Here is a 20039-nt window from a genome sequence, read left to right as displayed (position 1 = left end):
AAAATCCATGACAAAAGACGAAACGAGTGATGACTCAAAGAACAATAAAGAATTTTCAAGGAACACTGAAAATAGGATCACTAGAAAATGTAGACTGTATAACTACTCGGCCGTGAAATAAACGCCGATGAACAATACAGTACAGAGCGTCTAAGCTATGGAACTTGTGGCGTAACACAATAGCCAAAAAGGCTGACACGTGAAAACGTTCAAGAACTCGTTGAAAAACAAAAATAGCAGAAAAAACTAATTGACAACAATGAAGAAGGTACCCAATAGGGAAATTGCCACTTAGCAGTCGATCCTGAGCGGAATAAGGCAGCCACGGCGACGAAAAAACTTGCGGGAGCCGTACGGAGCTGTCATAGACAGTCGTGCAAGAATTATAACTGAGTAACTTAGGGAGTTCCGATGACCTACGTCACAAGAAGTCTAGGCAGGAAGTTCAAGTTTTTAATCTTGCATAAATGGAGCCCCAAGGGTTATTTCCCGATAGTAACTGGGTGAGTATTTCAAATAAGTAGAATAGGGTCTTTTCAATCATTTGTGAAGTTCTTGGTACTGGTATGTTAAATCTTTTATCCCATAGCTCACTGATACACATGTACCTTGTACATGTCATTACTGCATCAAAAACAACATAGGAACCAGACATACTTCGAAATAAAGTATTATACAAAAAATATGCAAAACAAGTCATCGTTGATGACACAGTCCCCACTTGTTAGTAATGGGTACTTTGATTACATGTCCCAGAGAGGATAGAGTCCTCTTCATTAATTAGGTCTGTCATAAAAATACTTTGATACAGATGGTGCTCAATGGCCAAGAATGAGTTCCATGGTGATGAAAACATAAAACCAATGTAGGCCACCATCCTAAAGTTCATAAAATGAGTCAACTAGAAATTAATCAACAGGATGTTGCAAAACATTTTTGCATACAATTCTAACACTTAACAGATTATCACTGGTACCATATTTCATAAAGTTTGATGCAGTATTTACAACACTATGAGATCAACATCTGTATTTGACGTTGTATTAATTTGTGGCTATATCACCCTAATTAGGAAAGTTTGTCCATCATCCAACAGGATTAGGTACCCATACCACTACCCCAATGGAGCACTTAGGAGTAAAGTGCCTTGCTCAAGGGCACAACACCAAGCTAGAGTCTCGAATTCGCCGTCCTCATTACTTATGCAATTACAAATTAATTAAAATGACACTGATAAATGTCTTTTTCAATGTTAAAGCAATGTGAGCTTAACATAGGTTAACATCTGTATAAAGTTTCATGAATTTGATGCAGTACATATTTCTTGACATATCAGCCTACTTATGAAACTTCAATAATTGGCATGTTACTGCTACATGATGTGAGACAAATTGACGAGCATATGTATGAAATAGGTCAATGTCAACTTTGAATGATACTGGTGGAAATATGTCTGAGTTATGGCTCTGTACATGAAAACATTGTAATAAAATGGCTGCCTAGCGACCATATTGGATCGCATCACATAAAAAATCGACGTACATATGTATGACATAGGTCAATGTCCTTGTACCAACTTTGAATAAAATTGGTTGAAACATGTCTGAGTTGTGGCTCTGTACATGAAAAAATCGTAATAAAATGGCCGCCTGGCGGCCATATTGGATCCTATCACAAAACAAATTGACGTGCATATCTATGACATTGGTCAATGTCCTTGTACCAACTTTGAATAAAATTGGTAAAACATGTCTGAGTTATGGCTCTGTACATGACAAAATCGTAATAAAATGGCCGCCTGGCGACCATATTGGATCCTATCACAAAACAATTGACGTGCATATCTATGACATTGGTCAATGTCCTTGTACCAACTTTGAATAAAATTGGTTGAAACATGTCTGAGTTACGGCTCTGTACATGAAAAAATTGTAATAAAATGGCCGCCTGGCGGCCATATTGGATCGTATCACAAAAAAATTGACGTGCATATCTATGACATTGGTCAATGTCCTTGTACCAACTTTGAATAAAATTGGTTGAAACATGTCTGAGTTATGGCTCTGTACATGAAAAAATCGTAATAAAATGGCCGCCTGGCGGCCATATTGGATAGTATCCCAAAACAAATCGACGTGCATCTGTATGACATTTGAAGTAATCCTTGTACCAAGTTTGAATGAAATCGCTTCTTGCATCTCTGAGATATCTGCGTGAACGGACGGACGGACGCACGCACGCACGCACACACGCACGCACGGACGCACGCACACACGCACGGACACGACCAAACCTATAAGTCCCCCCAGACGGTGTCCGGGGGACTAAAAATGTGAAGACAGGTGTTGTGAAAGACTCATGATACTGTAGTTTGTAAAATCATCCGTGTCTATGATATCATCTCCAGCCTATAATAACAATAGTCGTTGGTTTTCTACTCATACTTATCCATTCATTGTCACACTAACCTTCAACTATATACACGTACGTGTTGTTTTCTTTTCAACAACTCGTTGATAAGCACTTAAAGAAATCAAATAATCAAACTTCATTTACGAGACCTTTTCTTCATTTTGGGTTTGCTCTCAGTTCATTATATGTACAGCTGCTGCTTATAATTGGTAATGTTATATCATAAAATATCAGATCAGATGCTGTAGCCTCTTACTGCTTATTAACAATTCTGAGATAATATTGTATCTTCAGAAACTAAAGGCTTTGTAACACAATAACACGGCCTACCTTATCCTTCATATCAATGTCAGCATCAGCATCAATGAGATATTGCACAGTAGAAACAGCTCCCCTTCGAGCAGCAAAGTGAAGGGGAATCTGACCTTCCTGCAATATTGAGAGTAGATACACATGATAAATGAATCCGTCAGGCTAATGAAAAACATAAAGATATGAAGCAAACCTACACTTTAGTTCTTGAAAACTGTCACAGAACCAGAAAAATATTAATCCGACTATCATTATTGGCTGTATAAGGAAACTTTGACATTTGAATTTCCTTCGTTCACCATAACCTTTGACATTTACCGATTGTAAAATTGTTTTTATTATCAGTATAGACTGACATGTTAAACGAATCTCATTATCAAAATTGTAAGAATTAAATGTTTAATCTGCCATTAAGTGGTTCAATCATTTTTAAATATTCAAATTCATCATTTCATCTGATAAGTGTTACTTTAAGCAAACCTCATTTTTGACTTCTGGAAAGAACATGTAAGACCATATTTAACATGCTTGTAATCTAAAAACTCTCAATATCTGTGAAACATAAAGAAAGCTCTTTTTCTTTCCTTTCAATGACGGTATAGCTACACTATAAATTAACTAAGGAGTAAAGTGGATGATACTTAATTCAGCCTGTAAAACAACACAATCATAATAGAGAAAAAGGCCGTCAGGTACATGGCATTACTATACACGTAGGATTGCAGAACTCTCTGATATAAAGAACACTTGCCTTTGTATATGTTTTTTTGTATTTGTGAACACACCACCGCTAAGTTGATGAAAGACAGGAGGGTTTATTGCAAAAAGGAGAACGTAAACGCCAACAAAGTATATAATAAAGCACAAGATGAAACGGCAAAAGTAAAATGGGAGCGATGAGACAAAGGCTTGATTATGTAGTGTCGTGTGCAACCGTGGCTGATTGGCTGGGAAGGAGGATTGATAACAGTCATGGGTAGAAGAGCCGATTGGCTAAGGGGACGACAGTGAAGATGTAAGGAAGGCAGATAGCTAGGTGTAATCACAAAACACATCTGTGATAAAACACAGATTCCACTTTTCAGTCAGTAATGGATTAGCCTTAAAAATTCTGGTTATCAAAATTCATTTAGAAAACCTAAGTTTTCTTTATCAGTTGTTTGTTCTTGGTTTGTTTATATGCAGAACATTAATCACATATATGTACAGCTACCACTGAGACAAGTTCATGTGATATCAAAAAAACAGAGCAGATGCTGTAGCCCCTCATTGCACATTGGATATTCTTAATAATTCTGAGATAAGGTTTTATATTCAGAAACGGATGTCTTTGTAACACAATAAAACGGCCCACCTTATCCTAAGGATCAATGTCAGCACAAGCATTGATGAGATATTGCACAGTGTAATTAACATTCCCATGGTAGGCAGCAAGGTGAAGGGGAGTCCAATCCCCGGATTATTGAGAGTAGATAAATGAAATCGAAGTCATTAAGAAAATCTGGATTTTGCTTATTAAAGACTATTCCAGAACGAGCAAAAGCTAAAATCATTTTAAGATTTATAAGAATCTGTTTACCACTAACCATAGCCTTGGGCGTTACCATTTGTATTATCGCTTATCAGGAGAATGACATGTCAAATAACTATTATGAAATCTGTAACAGTTACTGTATATCTTAATCCACCATCACTCAGTGTTGTATATTCAAATTCGTTGTTTCATCTTTTCATTATTGTTAATTCAAGCTAACCTCATTATAAATGTCTTGAAAGAATGTGAAAGACAAAAGTGTTTGTAGTCCAAAACTAGCAAAGTCTGCAAAACACACAAAAAGCTTGCTGTTTTCTCTCTGGTCAAAAATGATAAAGCTAAATGTACCCATACATGTACAACTTAAACAGCGAAGTGGAGGAGATTCTGTCCAATCTGTGAAATGTTGGTAGAACTTAAAAACATGTGATACGCAGTACATCATATATATAATCATAAAAAGAAAAAAAAGAATGTTTATTTCCGTTTATTTAGCCTGTACTTGTCGCATCCTGTTGTATATCTCCTCCATTTGTCAATGGACAGTTTCTTTGTGGAAGACACAGGTGCCCACATTCACAACCATGGAATCTTTTTCCTCTTATATGTATGGCGCTGTGCTTTAAAACTTAACGACAGGCCCGATTTATTAAAATCCAAAGCTACTGCAAAAATGTTAGCTTGAAATTAAAAACTGAATAGGTATCTTGAGCAGTGTGAGTGTACCTGAGATGGTTTTGTCAAAGCAAAAATAACAGGAAGTGTGTCCATTAAATCTTCAAGTTGTTTCCTTGTCATAGTGTTGGCTGAATCAAAGTTATTCAATAGCCAGATTGCCAAGTCAGTCCAATTTGTTCAACTTTCTTATTATAGATAAGCTTAATATACATGTATTGACCTCGTGACACACTGTGTCACTGTCACCATACATCTTGTATGGTGTCTTCATAACCTCATATAATCAGCCTGCAAATATTGCCAAATTGTGTAATTGTTGACCTTAACAGAAGAAAGGAACTGTGGATATCTACATGTCCATGACTCTGTGTTTTCATTTTTGTCACTGGTCTGCTATTAAGGAGAATATTATACTGACAGACCAACCTGTCCTTTTTTCACATCAATTTTAATTCTCAGCCATTTGGCCACAACGCTGCAATGTTGACATTAACTGTGCTTATGCAATGGCTCAATGACTTGATCATATCATGTGCAATACTAATGGCCTAAACAGAATTGACAGAGTCAGAGCCATTTTTAGTTCATGCTTCAATCAGAGGATTGGACCACTATACTGGTAATATTGCAAGGATAATAAAAAGATCACCACTTATATTTTAAACACTGCACTGAAATATGAGTGCAAAAAAAACAGGAAAAAGTGTCTGGAAAAATGAAGAAATATCCAGAGAATGTTAAGATAGGGCACTGCATGACTAATACTTGTACTTTGAAAAGTAACCTCTGTAGAATATTCAAAACATGCAACATAATGATTTTCAAACGTAAAAATAGCGTCAATGACACTGTAGCTCCCATCCTGGACTATTTAGTGTTTGTTCTCTGGTCAGATATTTGAACATGTGTGAAAGGGATAAAGTGCATGAAGTGAAAATACTTAAATGAAATGTACTGGAGACAGTGAAATATGTTTAATGTAATTATTCAGAATATAAAATGGAAAAATACAGAATTAGATATATCGAATACTGTGATACAACCATTAACTCAACAAGTCATTTACAATGACATAGTCCCCACTTGTAATAGGAGTATTAGTCTTGATGGGGCAGGAAAATGTGGTCATTAAGAAGTATCACTGGAGTGTATATGTTGAGATCTATGGGCACATAGGTCTATGTCGTTCTTCCCAATTTGAAACACATGAGGCATGTCCAAGTTATGGTTCTAAATCGGGAAAAAAGATCAGACCTCTAGCAGTATTGGCCAGCCAAGAATACATATGCGCATTATAAATGAGGTACAAGATGTGACATCTTAACGTCTAATATCCCAGAGTTCGCGTTTACGCAAAAATCGTGCGTATTTACGCATTGAAATTGACTCTCTACGCATTTTTTTCATCATTATGCGTTTTCTATACGCAAAGGATAACCTGAAAGCACTCCCCACGACTGAGCTTGTAGGCGACAACCAGACAAAATTTGTTGCAACACATTTCTGTCAAACACTCATTTTGTGTGGAAAGTTTCGGATTCTCTGGGCGTTGTCTGAAAAATCGGCATCGTAGTCCACACGTTATCACGTTAGGCACGTTATCATGTCAGCTGTGCCAATGAATTACGTTGCTAATTTTCAGGCGAGCGATAGTTTCTGAAAGTGAGTGATTGACAGAAATGTTGCGACAAATTATATAAATGCCAACCGAGCACGATCATCGCGTAGTTCCCAAATTTTGATCAAGCACACATGCAGCATGGCGTCGAAGCAGACAAATCTGTTTTAATTTCTTTCAACTTTGCTCTACGAGTCCGTGAAAAAAATGATTCATTGGTAGAGCTCGTCGGAATCCCGATAAATTTTGAACACTGCAGAAGTGTCTGGATGGTAACTGGTCGTTCAGGCACCAAGTCGTTTCGGCCCAAGTCGTTTCGGCCTCTCAATTTCCGGTCCCAAGTCACTTCGGCACCGCGACCCAAGACGTTTCGGCATCTGTGTTTCGATTTTTTTTCAAACTATTTAGTAATTAGTTGACTGATCCGTCATATTCATAAGCGTGACCTTTGTGTTCTGACCAGTACATGTACTTTATGTGCATTTTGTTTGAATTTTGCCGTGCTGTTTCCTCACCGCTTTCAAACTTTTTCCGTGTCGGCGGCTATTGATATCGATAAACTTGTGTCACAGATTTGAAAATGATATGAAGTTTTTTCTTACGTTCTCTTCCCATGTTCTCACAAAGATTAAGCATGTACGTGAATGTTTAGTTGACACTATACTTTTTAGCACTTTGATTTGTAACATTACGCTCCAGCACTAGTTCCCACAGGTAGCCTTCAGCGGTGTCAAAACATCTGGGTTGCGGTGCCGAAACGACTCGGACTTGGGGCCTGACATTGGAAGGCCGAAACGTCTGGGCCGAAACGACTTGGTGCCGAAACGTCCAGAAACCGTCTGGATTAAAGCTGCCATAACTCTAACTTTTAGGTTGCCCGATGTGTTGTGACGGTTGCATGTATACCCTTCGCTGTTATGTTTCAACATTGTTCAAGTTGTTCGTTAAACTGTTTTCATTGAAATAATGTTACATCGTACAATCCGAATATGTAGTGTAGGTTTATTCAACAACACATTGTATTTTGCTGTCAGTTTTTTCATCAATCGAGTGCGGACGTGAAATTACGCACTCAAATCCAGCCATTACGCAATTTTAGCAGACTAATGCGTATGCCGTACGCGAGGAGAAAAAGTCACCGCGAACACTGTATCCTATCAAATTGGAGGGTATAGAACTTGTGGTTACTGAAATATGCATATATATGTATAATCAAGGTCAAAGGTCATCGACGTCACATGACATTTTGAAAAACAAATTATATTGCTAATTAATCCCTATATGCCAAAAAATCAGATCTCTAGCTCTATTCGCTTGCCCAGAATTAGATGTGTACATAATTAATGAGGTAAAGCGTGTGTTGTCATAAGGTCTCCATCCTACTAAATACAAAGGACATAGCACTTGTGGTTACTTATTTGTTGACATAAACATATATTTTAGGTAAAAGGTCATCGAGGTCACATGACATTTGGTCAAAAAATTTCTCTCCTATAGTTATCCCTATATACCAAAACCAAGACATCCAGCTCTATTGGCTCGCTCAGCATGAGATATGCGCATAATTATTGAGGTACAGTATGTGGCGTCATAAGGTGTCCAATCATACCAAACATGAAGGGTGTATCACTTGTGGTTACCGAGTTATGGAAAAAATATGTATATTTGAGGTCAAAGGTCACCGACGTCACGTGACATTTTGTCAAAAGAATTGTTTTGTTAAGTTATCCCTATATACCAAAAATCAGACCTCTAGCTCTATTGGCTCGCTCAAAATTAGATATGCGCATAATTAATGAGGTACAATATGTGGCGTCATAAGCTGTCCCATCATACCATACATGAAGGGTGTAGCACTTGTGGTTACTGAGTTATGGACAAATATGTATATTTGAGGTCAAAGGTCACCGAGGTCACGTGACATTTTGTCAAAAAAATTGTATTGCTAAGTTAGCCCTATATACCAAAAATCAGACCTCTAGCTCTATTGGCTCGCTCAAAATTAGATATGCGCATAATTAATGAGGTACAATATGTGGCGTCATAAGGTGTCCCATCATACCATACATGAAGGCTGTAGCACTTGTGGTTACTGAGTAATGGACAAATATGCATATTTGAGGTCAAAGGTCACCGAGGTCACGTGACATTTTGTAAAAAAAATTGTATTGCTAAGTTATCCCTATATACCAAAAATCAGACCTCTAGCTCTATTGGCTCGCTCAAAATTAGATATGCACATAATTAATGAGGTACAATATGTGGCGTCATAAGGTGTCCCATCATACCATACATGAAGGCTGTAGCACTTGTGGTTACTGAGTTATGGACAAATATGTATATTTGAGGTCAAAGGTCACCGAGGTCACGTGACATTTTGTCAAAAAAATTGTTTTGCTAAGTTATCCTATATACCAAAAATCAGACCTCTAGCTCTATTGGCTCGCTCAAAATTAGATATGTGCATAATTAATGAGGTACAATATGTGGCGTCATAAGCTGTCCCATCATACCATATATGAAGGGTGGTAGCATTTGTGGTTACTGAGTTATGGACAAATATGTATATTTGAGATCAAAGGTCATCAAGGTCACATGACATTTTGTCAAAATATCCGAGATATATGCGTGAACGGATGGACTCACGGATGGACGAACAGACAGACATGACCCAATCTATAAGCTCACTGGACTTCATCCGTGGGGACTAAAAATTGTGTCACTGCATCCTTTTTGCAATATGAATACGATGAGAAACTAAATTTTTATTTTTCGTGGCCTTATACATGGGAGTCTATGGAGATCTGCCTTATACATGGGAGTCTATGGACGTGTAAACTAAAAATATGCAAATTTCACCACGATTTGCCCAAATTTGGGAAAGGTCACTCCTATGCACTTCCATACCAAGTTTCAAATCAATCGGACTTGTGGTTTCAGAGCAGGAGATTTTTTGACCAAAAAGGGAGAACATTACAAAAAAATTCATGAAAAATAGCAAGTCCAAGATACTGACCCAAGATGTGCACAATCATTTCATGTCAGCCCAAAGCACTTACATGCAAATTTTTCATGTAATCTGCTCAGTGGTTATTGAGTTTTTTCAATTTGACTGTTTTTACATTTTTTCACTTAATTTGCATATTTTGGCAATGACAATTCATTTGAACAAAATCTCATCTACAGCCCATCATCCATGTACACACCAAATATCAAGATGAAATGTACAGCGGTTTTGGAGTTTTGATGTTGACGGACAGACATACAGACATACAGACATACAGACATACAGACATACAGACATACAGACATACACACAACATTTTCCTAGCCTATAAGAATAGCTTCCATTGCCATATATACATATGGCTATGGGAGCTAATAAAACTATAATGTGAACCATAATTGATCTATCATAACTTATGTAAAAGAAAATCATAAACCTTGTTTAATATCGATGAAGTAATGTGTGTTTGAAATATTTACCTCACTGAACACATCTTTTGTATTAAAAATATATTGATACCAATTACGAAAAGTGCAATAGTAGTATTCAAAACGGTACTGATTCAATTCCAACTTCTCAGTAATATGTGAGAAACAAACAGTAATTAAAATAACAACGACACAGAATCAATCTCTATTGTTATAGCAATTCATGGACAAAGAACATGACAGCACTGAATTGGATTTTTACCGCCTCATTTACCGTATAACGTAAATACAATGAAGTACTGCCAGTCTCTATCAATTTCAAGGAGTAAAATGACGAATCCAAAACGGTTAGAAGTACTGAATCAGTCCCTATCACCACTACATCAATCTGAAGTACAGACTGAATGAAGAATGCAATAAATTTATGATCTACATGATCTTTGGGAATAAAATTTATTTTCTAAGTGGCAGATGAACATAAACCAACCCATTTAGTACCAGAATATTATTGATAAAAATGTTTTGACAGAGTATCAGGTAGTATATGATTTACAGTGAACCTCATGACAGCCGAGTCAAGTTTGGCACCAGCATCAAGAAGCATCTTAATGATGTCTGTATTTGATTCTTGCAATGCAACCATAAGAGGTGTTTTACCATACTGTGAATATACAAAATATTGGTCATTACCACTTGTAATACTCTGTAACTGTCATGCACAGTGAATATGTAATTCAAGAATATGGTGCGATAGACATGCAATCTTTTCAATTTTGTCATCTCAATCACACTCTTTTAAATAAAAAACATACCGCAATTATACGGTGTCGCTCAAATTTGATCAGAATTGGTATATACCAGTATGGGTACCAAAGATCAACAATAAATGTTGTTTCTATCTGTTCAGTGCAGGAAAATTCTACGTTGATGTTATTTATGACTATGATTTCTGCACAGTACAACCAGAAAAACAACAAGAATATTTAAACCAGAAAAGCAAGAATGACAAAAGTAATTAAGGTCTGAAACTTTAGGTACTGGAGAACTTTAGCAACATGCATAGCATAGCCCCCCTTAGTTTGACCATAGACGGTCTTCCTCCCCTCTACTGACGGTCTTCCTCCCCTCTGCTGTCCATGGTTTGAGCAGGTCTGTTAATATGTAACAGTTCATAAACAATGACAGGAAATGACTCAAGTCAGGGAGCAAGCCTGTTTCAAGCCTGTTTCAGAATTTCGCTTTTTCTTACCTCATTTGCACATTTTTGACACTGATGTGTTCATTTGAACAAATTCACATCTCAACCCCTACATCTACCTGTACACCAAATACTGAGACTGTAGCTTTGGCGGTATGGGAGCCTTTGTGTGTGACGGACATACATCCGCACATACCCACAAATATACAGACGCCACTTAGACTCATCATATAAGCTCTTTTGGTATTTATATATAAATACCAAATATAGTAGCTAATAAAAAAGGAGGTAAGCAATAGCAAACACATTGGCTAAAGATATCAGAGTAAGTCACCTCTCACAGGCAACCAATCTCAGCAACTTAGACAGCTCATAGCAAACTGCATACAGTAAATGAAATGCCTGATGGTAAGTCTGGTTTAGGATAGTGGGATGCCAATATGCAGAAATTTGGTAACATGATGTATTATTTAGAGCAGACAACTCCTGCCAGTCAGAGATTGGATATATCAGTTAACTTTTTTATTATCCTGGGTTGTTGACAGAAATTAAATTGATAAATAAACAGATAAAAAATATTGTAAAAGTTAAAGTTTTTGAATATTTTGGTGTTGACTCCATTTTCTATTAAACCATAAGTCATTAATGTGCATAAACCAATATACTTAGTACTGCAATATAATTGATCAAAATGAATTGATGGAGTATCAGGTAGTATATGATTTACAGTGAATCATACCTCATTAGCCAAATCAGGCTTGGCACCAGCATCAAGAAGCATCTTAATGATGTCTGTATTTGATTCTTCCACTGCAACCATAAGAGGTGTTTTACCATACTGTGAATATACAAAATATTAGTCATTACCACTTGTAATACTCTGTAACTGTCACGCAATATAGTGAATATGTAATTCAAGAATATGGTGCGATAGACATGCAATCTTTTCAATTTCTGTCATCTCAATCACACTCTTTTAAATAAAAAGAAAAAAGGAGGTAAGCAATAGCAAACATACTGTCTAAAGATATCAGTGTTAGTTACAGTTACTTCCCAAAGGCAACCAATCTCAGTGACCTTAACATAAAAAATATTGTAAAAGTTAAAGTTTTTGAATATTTTGGTGTTGACTCCATTTTCTATTAAACCATAAGTCATTAATGTGCATAAACCAATATACTTAGTACTGCAATATAACTGATCGAAATGAATTGATGGAGTATCAGGTAGTATATGATTTACAGTGAATCATACCTCATCAGCCAAATCAGGCTTGGCACCAGCATCAAGAAGCATCTTAATGATGTCTGTATTTGATCTTTGCAATGCAACCATGAGAGGTGTTTCACCATACTGTGAATATACAAAATATTGGTCATTACCACTTGTAATACTCTGTAACTGTCATGCACAGTGAATATGTTATGTAAGAATATGGTGCAATAGAAATGCAATCTTTTTTGTGATTTGAGTTATAAAAAACATTCTAATACATGTCTCTTTAACTCTGAGAAATTCGATTATTGTCATCTAAGTCACACTCTTTGTGATAAAAACCAGATATGAACTGAAAATGCTCACGTGTTTCATTATATATTGCAGTTATGTGTAAATTTGAACCTTTGCCACATGTTTGCAACTTCATTGAAAGTATTATGATCAACATAATGAACAATAATCACCGCCGATTAATTCTAAAAGGTCATGAAGTATACAAATATGTAATTAGCTGAAATAAAAATATTAAAGTTCTTTGACTGCTGTCATTGTATCACCATTTTATATAGCAAGTGTAATTACCGTTGGCCAAGTCCTTCAAGCCATATATGCCGAGCTGTGAAAGCTCATTAGATATGCAAATTATAAATTAGCTGACATGAAAATGTGAAATGACTTTCGATATTGTTTTAAACAGGTATAATCATCAATGTACATAGCATGTTTTGCCAACTTTGAGCAAGTAAATCCCAGTATAAATCCCAAAGAAGCAAAGTTCATTAAATATGCAAATTAGGAATTGGCCTGAGTAAAATGCTTACTGATTGTCAATAATGTTGTATCATGGTATCTGCAATATATGTAGCAAGTTTTGTCAACTTTGGTCAAGTCAATTCAGATATATATCTCTAATTAGGAAAGTTCATTAAATATGCAAATTAGGAATTGGCTGAAGAGAAAATGCTTAATGACTTTCAATAATATTGTATTATAGTGTCTTTAATGTACATAGCAAGTTTCATCAATTTTGATCAAGTCAATTTAGATAAATATCCCTAATTATGAAAATTCATTTAATATGCAAATTAGGAATTGGCTGAAGTAAAAATGTCTTTTGACTTTCAATAATGTTATATCACAGTATCTTTGATGTATATAGCAAATTTCAACAACTACAATCAAGTTAATTCAGATATATATCCCTAATTGGGAAAGTTCATTAAATATGCAAATTCGGAATAGGCCGAAGTAAAAATGCTTAAAGACTTTCAAAAATGTTGTATCATAGTAGCTCCAAATCATGTAGCAAGTTTCATCAACGTCGGTCCACTCAATTCAATATACATCCCTAATTAGCAAAGTTCATTAAATGTACAAATTAGGAATTGGCTAAAGTTAAAACGTGTTTCATTATATATTGCAGTTATGTGTAACTTTCAACCTTTGCCATATGTTTGCAACTTCATTGAAAATATTATGATCAACGTAATGAACAATGATCACCGCCGTTAAGGTCATGAAGTATACAAATATGTAATTAGCTGAAATAAAATATCAAGTTCTTTTACTGCTGGCATTGTATCACCACTGTATATAGGTGTAATTACCGTTGGCCAAGTCCTTCAAGCCATATATGCCGAGCTGTGAAAGCTCATTAGACATGCAAATTATAAATTAGCTGACATGAAAATGTGAAATGACTTTTGATATTGTTTTCACCTGGTATAATCATCAATGTACATAGCATGTTTTGCCAACTTTGATCAAGTAAATCCTGTATATATCCCTAATAAGCAAAGGTCATTAAATATGTAAATTAGGAATTGGCTTAAGTAAAAATGCTTAATGATTTTCAACAATGTTGTATCATGGTATCTGTAATATATGTAGCAAGTTTTGTCAACTTTGGTCAAGTTGATTCAGATATATATCTCTAATTAGGAAAGTTCATTAAATATGCAAATTAGGAATTGGCTGAAGAGAAAATGCTTAATGACTTTCAATAATATTGTATTATAGTGTCTTTAATGTACATAGCAAGTTTCATCAATTTTGATCAAGTCAATTCAGATAAATATTCCTAATAATGAAAATTCATTTAATATGCAAATTAGGGATTGGCTGAAGTACAAATGTTTTTTGATTTTCAATAATATTATATCACAGTATCTTTGATGTATATAGCAAGTTTCAACGACTACAATCAAGTTAATTCAGAGATATATCCCTAATTTGGAAAGTTTATTAAATCCAATTCCTTATTTACATATTTAATGAACTTTGCTAATTAGAGATATATATTTGAAATGACTGGACCAAAGTTGATGAAACTTGCTACATGTATTGAAGCTACTATGATACAACATTTTTGAACGTCATTAAACATTTTTACTTCAGCCAATTCCGAATTTGCATATTTAAAACGCTTAATGACTTTCAATAATGTTAAATCATAGTATCTTTAATATACATACCAAGTTTGGTCGATTTTGATCGAGTCAAATCAGACATATATCGCTAATTAGGAAAGTTCATTAAATATGCAAATTAGCACCTATCTTTCATGTCACCCCTTAATGGTTCCCACTGCTGATATGTCTTGGTGTGATCAACATTTGTAGCAAATCTCATCAAATTGTGTGCAGTCGTTTTAATGAATATCCGTTTTTAATAAAATAATTAATTATGCAAATAAGCAAAAAGTATGCAAGCCACACCTACCAAAAACTAATCAGTTCTTTCCATTTGCTAACTAAATCTATGTACCAGATTTGATTCTGTTCTGATAAGCCGTTTTGAGATATCGGACCAACAGACAGACAGACAGACAGACAGACAGATAGACAGACACACGGACACACAGACAGACAGACAGACAGACAGACATTGCTGCGACATATGCTCACGTGTGTAAACACGTGAGCAAAAAAGAAAAAAAGTGGTAAGCAATAGCAAACACACTGTCCACTGATATTAGTGTTAGTTACATTTACCTCCCAAACACAACCAATCTCAGAGACCTTAACAGCTAATAGAAATCCGCATACTATAATGCGTTATTTACAACAGACAAGTGCCTCATATCACAGTCAGATCAGATGCCATACAAAGATCATATCGTTCTCTTGGCTTCTGGTTCAATGTCATTTAGTAAGCCACTTCCTGTGCATCTTATTTTGTTCACTATCACCTTCTTTCTTTGTCACCTTTTCACGTCCTGTGACGTTGCAATGTTTGGATGCTTAATATGTCAGAGTTCTGGTTTTCTCTTAAGGGGTTATGATGTAATCATATGAGGCAATGCGACATATGTTTCTAATTCATTTTCCCCATCAGATGTGTTACACATACAGATCAATGGCAATATTTGACTGCAGTAGGCATTTGTTTAAAAGAGGATGGTTCAGATTATGACATGAAGAGTATGAATCATTACCACAACAAAATAAGATTCTTGGTATTCACAGTCCTTGTTCACAAGATTTATTTTCTGTTCATTATAGTTTTGATTATGCACAACATTTTTCACTTCCTCATCAGTCAAAACAAGTTGGTCCCTTGTACTTCCTTGGCGCAATGAAAGTTTTCTGTTTTGGTGTTGAAGTTTGTAAAGAACAAATTAATTATCTTTTCACTGAAGCTGATAGCATTGGTCAGAAGGGGAAGAAAAGTGTAGGACCAATAATGTAATAAGCATATTGCATCACCATCTTTCAGATCACAGTTTGGGTAAGAAACAGTGTTCCTTTCATGCTGACAACTGTGGGGTTCAAAATAAAAACAAATCTTTTGTGCACTATCATGGAGAACCAGTACCGGTCTGCATGATTAAATTCAAATTCATTTTATGGAACCTGGGTACACAAAATGTATCTGTGATGCATGCTTTGGTAAAATGTGTCTGTGATACAGGCGTAGTGATGTGGATACCATGGATCAGTTAGCTACTCTTGTCAACAAGAGTGCCAATATCAATCAAAGTCATGTCCTACAACAAGACTCAGAGTCTGATCACACATGGCAATGGTATCAGTGGGATACATATCTATCTGCATATCTAAAACCACTGAAAGGCATACGGAAATATCACCATCTTAGGTTTAATAAAGATAATCCAGGTAAAGTCTATGTAAGAGAGGTCCATGATGACACTGAAACTGAGATAGCATTGGTAAGAAATGGTGTAACTTTAGCCTAGATTCTATTCGTCTGCTTGCCTCCGTACCTCCGACCCACTCCCGTCTAGTCTCGTGAGCAGTATTTCGAGCAAGAGTCGTAAAACTGCTCATTTGAATGTCAATGGTCACCAACTGAGACCATGATGTCACTAGCGTCCCTTTCAAAGTCAATCACTGAAAATGACCCTCTCATGATTGGCCTATGACTTGGTTGGGCAGAGCTGCAGTGTCAACATAATTAACATATTTGACGTCATATTAATTAGCTCTGCCCAACCAAGTCATAGGCCAATCATGAGAGGGTCATTTTCAGTGATTGACTTTGAAAGGGATGCTTAGTGACGTCATGGTCTCAGTTGGTGACCATTGACATTCAAATGAGCAGTTTTTACGACTCTTGCTCGAAATACTGCTCACGAGACTAGACGGGAGTGGGTCGGAGGTACGGAGGCAAGCAGACGAATAGAATCTAGGCTAGTGTAACTTGGCGCCCACAACAAGGAAGATTTCCTGAGAAACTTGAATGTGGAGGTTTGTCAGATATGCCCGCCATAGACAACTTCATGATACTATTCAACAGCATGTAAGGCCACCTTTTCAGGCCAACTTTTGTAAAATTTGTAAGTAAAATGTATACCACACTTGAAAAGTGAACATAAAAAGATTGAGTATTTCTTATTTATGTACCAGTACATCTACTGTTTGAAGTATTATTTTGCAGTGAGAGTGGACAAGTGTGTTGTATTATCAATCAATCAATCAATCAAAGTGAAAGTGAAAGTGCATAAATTTGTTTGTAAACCTGGAAATCATGTTAATAAGACATCTACACAGCTTAAATGAAACATTGTTGTCTTATATCATGTTGCCAATAACAACAATTTTCATCAGCATGATTTTTCTGTAGAAGAAACAATGCAGAGATACAGTAATTTGATGATGTCTGAAGAGCAAAGAAAAACCAGTATGCAAATCTAAGGTCAGGGGTTATATTCAAATGAGCTAAAATCATACTTCTGATCGCGGTTCGGACCTTAAACTTCAGTGACATAATCTGGAGATAGAGAACCATCAAAATTGCTAAAAAAAACAAAATTGATAATATTGACCATCAGGTAGGTTTTTGCTTGATGTGGCCCAAATAGGAATGGCATACTGAAAAACGCATGTACAAATAGAAACAATAAAGTAATACATGACAAACAAAGCACTTGAGAAACGTTTAAAATATCTACTATTCATACATTAAAATAATTGTTCAATGTTATCTAATAAATACACGTCTTCAAGTGATACTTTTTCTTTGGGCGAGAATTCCAGCTGTTGCTTTCTGAATATTTTATATGACTTTTTTTTTGGGGGGGGGGGTGATAAATTTATTTTAGGGACATGAAAGTTATTTCCAGTTGAAAAACGAGTGGGATAGTGATGGGGTGTTGTATGAAGGTACCCCATTTTGTCATGGGCATACTCAGTCTTGGAATTTAGTAAATTGAAAAACAAAAAGAAAATGTAATTAAGCAGGTAATCTTCTTCTGTAATTATAGTATTAGCTCAAGGCAAGTCTTAAAAGTATTACCATAGATCTCAATGCAGTATGAAGTTAGGCTGCATGTTGTCCTCCCCCCCCCCCTCATGGCATGGTGATTACAGTGACAAGGAGGGAATTTCTGGTGAATGTCTGGCTCCACTGAGGGAATCTGACAAAGCTGTAATGAAATTCTTCTCTCTGACTGGCTTATTCAACCATACCAAAGATGGGTTTAAATTCTATGCCGTCTTTGTCTCAGGTTTCTTAAATTTCTGTTCATGTAGAAACCTTACAATGTCATAGTACATTCATATCAGGTGAGGGGTAATTTTTTCACCTTTTGCAGTGGTATCAGTACTCTATGCTTGGTGTACGATCTTCATAACAGACTCTCTTGCTGATGTAAACAACATTGTTTTAATACAACTTCTGTCATACTAACTGATGAGTTGAGGAATGATAAATAATCATACTTATTTTGTGTAAAATAACAGGTTTTGTTGGAAAAATTCGTTCTTTTTTGTGACTGTCATCTTAAAAGTATGGAAAAGAATAAGAGAATAAGACTGTATCAGAGTGTCATCACACAACTCAAGTGGTCAAATGACAGATACCAATAATACCAATGCTGATGGACTGCCAGAGCAGGGACACTGAACTCACTAATGGAAGAATAAGTGACGCACTGACCATTATCATTCGTCTATACATGAGCAAAAGTGTGAAGAAGCTTAATAATAATGGGACACACCTTTCATTCAACTATGCCAATAAATCAGTGGTCAGCACAGAGCCCTTATATTCTTACAATACCCAAAAAGTCAAAGACAATCCTTTTGTGATAATTTGTCTGCAAGGAACAGATTTGCCATGGAACATTGACAAGTAAGAACCCATATACCATACAGATTAACAATGGGCGCATTACAGAGCGGTGTCTGTGTGAGAATGTTACCAGATTTTTGAAATCCGTTCATTCAGTTTGTCATTTCAATAGCCCCCAAAAATGAAAGATGTTAAGCAATTTGTTAAGAGATGAATTTAATGAGAAACCTACCCCTTCAATGGTCAATCATCAGGCTGAGACTTTTATTGATCAGACCAATAAAAGTTTCTCAACTGGTTGAAACACATGGTAGTCTATTATAACGTTGTATCGTTATAGACAAAACATTATACAGGCCTCTTGATGACAGATGGTGTGGAACCAAACATACTTAATGTCTACAGCTTTACTTACTCTATCACACTTGTCCAGAGACGGCTTGTTCTTAAGTAGGATTTCCACGATTTGTGTTTGTCCCCACCTAGCAGCTAGCAACAAAGGGGTGCAGTCTCCCACATCAACACTTGCATTGTGCTCCAGTAGGATTTCTAGGATTTCTTTTTGTCCCTTCTCAGCGGCTAAACCCAGAGGAGTGACATTCTGTTGAGGTTTAATGAGGACTACTTTAGTTATATCTATGCAAAGTCTCATACCTAGTATATGATTTATTCAAACTTCTTTTTCAATCTCATGCAATATATATCCATCACACAACCACTCATTCAGTCCTCGCTTTATACTGTTCAGTTATTATGCACATTCTTACAGTACATCTAATAACATGCATAGTAGGCATAAACTTATATGGCCTTGTCAGTTGTTGGATTAATTAACATGCACTTGTATACTTTAAGACCACACAAATGACAGGTATTCATGAAACTACTTTATCACTTAAATTTCATTGTCAGATATGCTATAATTGCTATGTCATTTCAAAATTACAGCAATTATGTTTTAGTGCTATATAGTATAGCGATCGCGATAGCATTGAGTGTCTCTGTTTTAACACTTAACATTTGGGTTTCTTATAAGTATAAAGCATTGTATAAAACGCACTATGACTTGATCCTAAAAATGTGGGATAACTTTATTATTT

The 20039-nt window shown here is 35.9% G+C and overlaps 1 protein-coding gene across 1 annotated transcript in view; it reads right to left on the bottom strand.

The window, feature by feature from the left end:
• Positions 1-20039, bottom strand: part of LOC139125597 (serine/threonine-protein phosphatase 6 regulatory ankyrin repeat subunit A-like) — a 123821-nt gene that overhangs the window by 88706 nt on the left and 15076 nt on the right. The window contains exons 3-4 of the mRNA XM_070691695.1: positions 11927-12025; positions 2743-2841 (exon numbers count right to left, since the gene is read on the bottom strand). Coding sequence (XP_070547796.1) covers positions 2743-2841; positions 11927-12025 — 198 coding nt within the window. The remainder of the gene's footprint in view (positions 1-2742; positions 2842-11926; positions 12026-20039) is intronic.

This window comes from Ptychodera flava (assembly GCF_041260155.1).
Source record: "Ptychodera flava strain L36383 chromosome 3 unlocalized genomic scaffold, AS_Pfla_20210202 Scaffold_25__1_contigs__length_14229661_pilon, whole genome shotgun sequence".
Lineage (NCBI taxonomy): Eukaryota > Metazoa > Hemichordata > Enteropneusta > Ptychoderidae > Ptychodera > Ptychodera flava.
The sequence above is the reverse complement of the archived record's forward strand: the minus strand, read 5'-3'. Positions and strand labels throughout refer to the sequence as shown.